Source organism: Fusarium oxysporum, chromosome 8, assembly GCF_000149955.1.
Source record: "Fusarium oxysporum f. sp. lycopersici 4287 chromosome 8, whole genome shotgun sequence".
Lineage (NCBI taxonomy): Eukaryota > Fungi > Ascomycota > Sordariomycetes > Hypocreales > Nectriaceae > Fusarium > Fusarium oxysporum.
In genome coordinates this window covers 845655-851654 of record NC_030993.1, presented here as the reverse complement: position 1 = coordinate 851654, position 6000 = coordinate 845655, and the positions used below count along the sequence as shown (strand labels likewise).

General features: G+C 45.8%; 3 protein-coding genes across 3 annotated transcripts; 1 reads left to right on the top strand and 2 right to left on the bottom strand.

The window, feature by feature from the left end:
* Positions 1 to 181: 181 nt before the first annotated feature.
* Positions 182 to 715, bottom strand: FOXG_18444 (uncharacterized protein; the record flags this gene model as incomplete). Its single annotated transcript, XM_018398523.1, has 1 exon — positions 182 to 715. One exon carries the CDS (start codon positions 713 to 715, stop codon positions 182 to 184), a length of 534 nt encoding a protein of 177 aa, XP_018236706.1.
* Positions 716 to 1163: 448 nt separating this feature from the next.
* FOXG_02959 (uncharacterized protein) lies at positions 1164 to 2261 on the top strand. The gene is made up of 3 exons (XM_018380435.1): positions 1164 to 1257; positions 1305 to 1392; positions 1444 to 2261. Exons 1-3 carry the CDS (start codon positions 1198 to 1200, stop codon positions 2205 to 2207), a joined length of 912 nt encoding a protein of 303 aa, XP_018236705.1. The 5' UTR covers positions 1164 to 1197; the 3' UTR covers positions 2208 to 2261.
* Positions 2262 to 2496: 235 nt separating this feature from the next.
* On the bottom strand, positions 2497 to 4957 carry FOXG_02958 (uncharacterized protein; the record flags this gene model as incomplete). Its single annotated transcript, XM_018380434.1, has 3 exons — positions 2497 to 3612; positions 4098 to 4116; positions 4251 to 4957. The coding sequence occupies 3 exons, from the start codon at positions 4955 to 4957 to the stop codon at positions 2497 to 2499; spliced, it is 1842 nt and encodes a 613-aa protein (XP_018236704.1).
* Between the last annotated feature and the right edge of the window lie 1043 nt (positions 4958 to 6000).

Below are 6000 nucleotides of genomic sequence, written 5' to 3'. Positions count from 1 at the left end.
ATGTCACCCTTATTCTCTCCTTCTTCCGGTAACACTAAGCCCGGACCGTACTTTGTTGTGGATGGGTTTTTGCCGTGAAAGAATGTTGGCGAGTTTTGCTTTGGCCCGTAACGTTCCCAATACACCTTGGCTTCTTTGAGAGATGTGTCATCGAAGTTTGATGCCCGATCCTTGGGGGCCATTAGGTGGCCGGATGAGGAGAGGTTGACGATGCGTACCTGCCAGGGGGTGATGACTTTGATGTTTCCAGCATCACTGGAAGCAGATGCTCTGTGAGGACCCAGTGGGAAAGATAATTGGTCTGCCACTGAGCTTCATGCCCGTCTCTAGTGATATCAAATGGTGTAGCCATGATACCAGCATTGTTGACAAGGCCGTGGAGGGATGTCGAGAGAGAGAGGAATTGCTTAGCGGCAGCAACAACACTTCCGAGGTCCATGAGATCGATTTGCAACAGGTCAATCTTGGTTGAAGGATGATCTTTTTGTATCTCTGCAATAGCTTTGTTTCCTTTATCGCGAGATCGTGAACACATGTAGACGTGAGCTCCATGTCTCGCGAGGTGGGATACGGTGTAGAGTCCCCTGCAAAAAAGGTTAGAGATCAAGACCTGTTGGCAGAAGGACTGTGAGTAGACTTGCATTCCAGAGTTGCCACCTGTGACGACGTACACTCTCCCAGTGAGGTCCGGGAGGCTATCGGGGTGAAAAGTCATTGTCATGGATGTCTTGTTAAATCGAGTTAAGTATTAAGTAACTAAAAGATTAGTGTTGGTGAGCTGTAGTAGTTTTGAAATGATATGAATAGAGGCTTGAGAATCTGTACTAGGGCTGTCCTCTTATAGTTCTTTGTGGTGAAGCCCGCAGCAAAAGTCCGACGCTTAACTCCATAGCTAATTCTATCGTGCCTTTTGCATGTCAAGCAAGTGTTGTGAGCAGGCTGCATAAAGACAATAAGTGCCTGGCCAATCACAATACACTCCGCAGCATTAATGCAAACCCAGAAACGGACGAGTGAGCAGGTTGCATGACGCTAGAATATTTCAAGCTGGACTATGTAACATCAACCAATCATCTTATCGCATTGACTCTCTACCCTTGCTAGTCTGCGCCTCGATATCCGCTGTCTTTAGCCATCAGACACGACAATGTGAGCAACCTGCATTTCCTTTCGACATCAACACTTCATAGTTTCAACATGTCGATTCATCAGCAAGAACCATGCGTTCAGCTCACTTTTATGCCGCAATTAGCTGAGGTAGGAACTTGAAAGATGGTTCGGCACAACTTACTCACCGGATACAGGCACTAAGCCTAGAAGACGACTGGACCGGGACAACAGATGCTGCAGCAAGAAGGCGGGCACAGACGAGGCTGAACATGAGAGCATACCGCACGTCACGTTCCATGCCCCATGGTTGCTGAGGCTAATCAGAGTGAACAGGGAAGCGTAAGGCTCGAGAAAAGAAGGCTATGGCGTCAAAGGCTGAAGCGGAGACAATCAAATCTGAACCAGTGGTTCAGTGTTGGGATATCAACCAAGAATCGATGTCCATCGCCCCAGCATCTCATGCCAAGCAGATCTACGACGCCAGGCAGCCCCTACTACCATACAGGACCAAGAAGAATCAGTCAAACGTCGCCTTTCCACTCAGTTCAGATCATCTCATTACACTTCTCCAATACAACGCCCTCCGCGCCTTAGCCGTCAACAGGACTTTCATCTCCGGCATGCTAACCACGCCCCTTGACTGCGGCGACGAGGAGATTATCCACGTAGTCCCATACCCGACCAACCCGAATTCTCTCCCTTCAGCCCTTCTCCCCACAGTTCTACAACAAACAGTCATGCACTGTGATTGGATTGACGTGTTTCCCTCCCCAGAAGCCCGGGACTGTTTGATTCGAGCCTATGGGACTTTCGACGAGGATGATTTATGGGCTGATTGCATTGGTGGTTTGTATGAGGGCTTTCCTGACGATGAGATGGAAAGACGTGGTTTGATTGCTTGGTCACCGCCGTGGGATGTATCAGGATGGGAAATGTCAGAGGGGTTTGTTAAGAAATGGGGTTGGTTATTCAAAGACTTGTCTGGGCCGTTGGAGGCGACGAATCGGTGGAGGGTTGAGAGAGGTGAGGAGCCTCTTGACCATAAAGATTATCCACCATGTCCTCCCGTATCTGGTTTTGTTGTATCAGAATTTTAGTCTTAACATGGATCTTGCAATCGAACTAGTCTAGGTGAATCAAGAAACGTCAAGACTTTCATCCTAAACAGTGAGAAGTTTATGTTGAACAAATAAAATTCAATATGCTCTAGAATAAATACTTTTAGCAACTGAGGTCAAGATTAGATGGTTTCTTGCTCCCTTGGGCCACTGTATTCACCTCGTATCTCCACATACAAAACAAGTTTAACCAAGTATGACTCTGTAACACGGCGAGGCTATTCCGACAATCCCATTAATTTCCTAAATTAGACTTCAAAAATTAAAACTATGAAAAGATATCCTTTTCGATCCAGCAGGTCTTCTCCCAGCGATTTGCCCAAAGATACCGTAATTCAAGGGAACTAATCACACCCGCCCCAGCATCAATTCGTTCTTTTCTCTCCTTCAAAGCAGGAGCCCAGTATTCCCGCAGTCCACGCAGCTCGTCAACAGCCATCTTCTGTTTCTGCTGCAGGATCTCTTCCTGTCGTTCATCGATCAAGTGCACTGGAGTTATTCTCGGCGCCCTCCATTCGCCAGCGGAACCAATTTGGCTGTTCCAGCACCTAACAAGTTCCAACTGCAGGTATGCACTCCGAGCGCCAAAAGTACCCCAGTCTGCGATATTAGGTGCAGGCCCATAACCGCGCGGTTTGTCAATCTTCGGTCCATAATACGATTCTTCCCTAGGGTCGTAGTGGTAAATTGTTCGTAGTAGGGATGTTTCCTCCACTTTTACGCATTTCCAGAGATTCCCTGTATCGTAACGGTGTCGCTTCGGAGGGGGCTTGGCTGGATAGCCCATGTCTCTCGTTAGTCCCCTGGGGAAAGCGTTTCGGGTCCAGTCAACCACAAGAAGCTCTTCAAGGGCCGTGAACTCCTTGTTCTGTGGATACAGGCATAATCTATGGCAATTATGCCACAGGGCCGGCTCAAGGTCTCCTGGCACCTCGTAGAGACAATGGGAGAAATTATTGATAGCAAGGCGACGTACTCTGATAGCATCACCAGGATCAAACTGTGCAACATCGCAAGTATTCTCATCTTTAAATAAGATATCTCGATCATAGTTGAACCACGTTCTTGGCCCATGAGACTTGGTCTTGAAAGCGAGCTGATATCCCATTTTCATGAGAAAGTCTCGCGATTCGAAGCAGGTATGAAGCAGGACTGGTATTGGAGCATTGCTGTAGAAATATACCCTCACGCGGTTTTCGTAGTTTTTGGATTTTTGCCAGTTACAAAAGTCTCCTTGGTAACTGGAGACCTGCCAAAGTGAATAACATTCATCGAAATTGACAAACTCAGCTTTGAGGTGGACGACACGAGCTGGTGTGGCGAGGAGGTAGATTTCGTGCCGCATCTCCGGCGGAAGGCTTTGAAAGTTGGTCATTGCATGTATCTAGCAAGTGAATGAAGTAGATTAAAGGAGTCGACTGATATTCTGGGGCTTTTGACGTATAAAAAGGTGCAGAATCATAGTTATGCACTGAGAAAAAGCTCAACCTATGAGAAAGCTTCTTACGGTTAAGGTTCAATTATTACGCAGTCTTTAAGTCGATTCTTTTGTTTTGAAAGGTTTGGTCAACATTGACATCTTTACTAATCAGTGTTGTGTCATAAGCTCTGAGCCACAGATCTCAACTGCAAATAACACATCTTTAAACTGAGGCAAGGTTTGTAATTTTGATTGTGAACTAGAAGAAAATGAGGACAGACATCTCAGTGGCTCTCAGGGTATCAACAAAGCTACCATTGACAATACGCGTACTTCAAGTATCACAAATTGAAATTATTTGACATAGGTCTTTTCCATCTGTCTTAACATGTTTTAGGCTTCTGGTGGGCTGTGCAATGCCAGTTTCTTTTCTCTTCTAATAAGCTTACAGTATCAGCATCGAATCTTCTAGTAGATGTTTATAGTATGGTGCAATGATGTGTTCTTTTTTCCTGTACTGACGTGGTGAAGTTTGCTAAAATTTCCCAATAAGTCTAACGTGATTGTTCTTAGTCAATCCAAAAAGTCTATTTATACGGAACTTTGTTTGCAGCATTCTGAAACCGATGCGTCGTTCTCGTTGGATATGTTGATGTTCAGCGTCGGTGAGGAGGTGCACGGGTTTGAACTTGGGCAGCTTCCTGCTTGGCCGCCCCAATTCAGCCCAGTATTTCGCGAAACTTGATTCCAAATATTCTCGTGGGTGATCAAGAGATCCCCATTTCTCGTAAGGCTCGCTGAGATACTTGGCGAGATCTGTGTCTTTTGGTATGGTAGTTGGAGGGAAGACGGTCAAAGAATTGCACCAACGGCCTGGCTTCCATGAGTGCGGGCGCCGAAGATCAGCTAAGCGAGGAAGACAACAGAGATATGCATCAATTTTTTGGATCTCCGTAAACTTGCAGAGGTTCCTGGTATCATAGCTGTGTCTCTGTGGAATAGGATCGGGGAAATATCTTTCGCTGGACTTGAGCCAAGGCCCGTAGAAATCTATCACGTTTCTAGTCCACTCAATGAGAAAGACCTCTTGAAGCTCCCCAAAATTCTGAAGGGCAAACCTGATAGCTTGGTCATAGAGGCCCATGTCCTCCCTCTCGTAGGCTATTCTGTGAACTCTTTGGGTATCTCTGCTGGGGAACGGATTGATGCCTTCGTATATCTTGACCAGTGCCCCTATGTCGAGAAACAGGGTATCTCTTTTGAAGTTGAACCAGAATCGCCGCCCAGTTGATGGGTCCCGGAAAACCATCTTGTGGCCAGTACGTGTCAGAAAGTCCCGGGATTCGGAACACATGTGTAGCAGAGGGGGAATGAGGGTACTGCACGAGAAACGCCCTTTTCTGTAATCAAGATCGGACGTTGGGTATGGGCGTCGGATGTGAACAACACGGTCTGGTGTGGCCAAAAAATATATTTCATGACGAATCTCTGGTGGAAGATCCATTACACGGTGAAAGGACTGCAAAGGCATGGCGAGATGTTCGCTTGTGGTGTAGAGTGTTTGCTCATCATGAAAGCGGGAGGGGATTCACTTTTTCTATGTTTATTGTTGTAATTAAGATTCTTGATTGGCTTTGTTGGCGCTTGGGAGTCGGATCATGGCTAAACAAACTGCGAACTTCTCCTTTCATGTCGCCATCATATTTCCGTATGCTCGCGTGCTTTGTATTATGAGGGCATCATCGATTTAGACTTCATAGCGGTTTATAAGAATCGCTACTTTTCAAGGGGAAACAAGAAAATACAAGGCTTCTATCTAAATGACAAAAAGACTTAGGTCAGTCTAATACAGGCTGAATACCCTCAGACTCCCTAATCATTTTTTATCTTGATTTAGGGTCACAAGTTTTTTGTTCCCCAGCGCCTGTATCACCAAAGCTTCAAGACTGTGACTGTGGATGATACAACTTTATCTGATACATAAAAGAGGTACACTTGAAACATAAGCTAAGGATGAAAACGAAACCCGTGGCGGAATATTTTGTACGTTCTGCCGACAGGGGCACAAGGTGTGATAATCCGTGATCGACGTTTCACTTAATAGAGATCCGAGGCTGCATTACAAAAGGTACATAACATAAGATTTTACAATATCTCAATTGTGCGACTTTTGAGAGAGAATAGTTTGAGTTCAATGATGTATCATCACTCACTTTAATTAAAGTCTATCTTCTCAAATGCTAGTCAATGATGATGGGACTCCTAGCAATGGATCGATGCAGATGCTACTCTGTACCTGCAGATAAAGCCCAGGTACCTGGTTGCTATGTGGATTCTTTCGTAACCCACCTG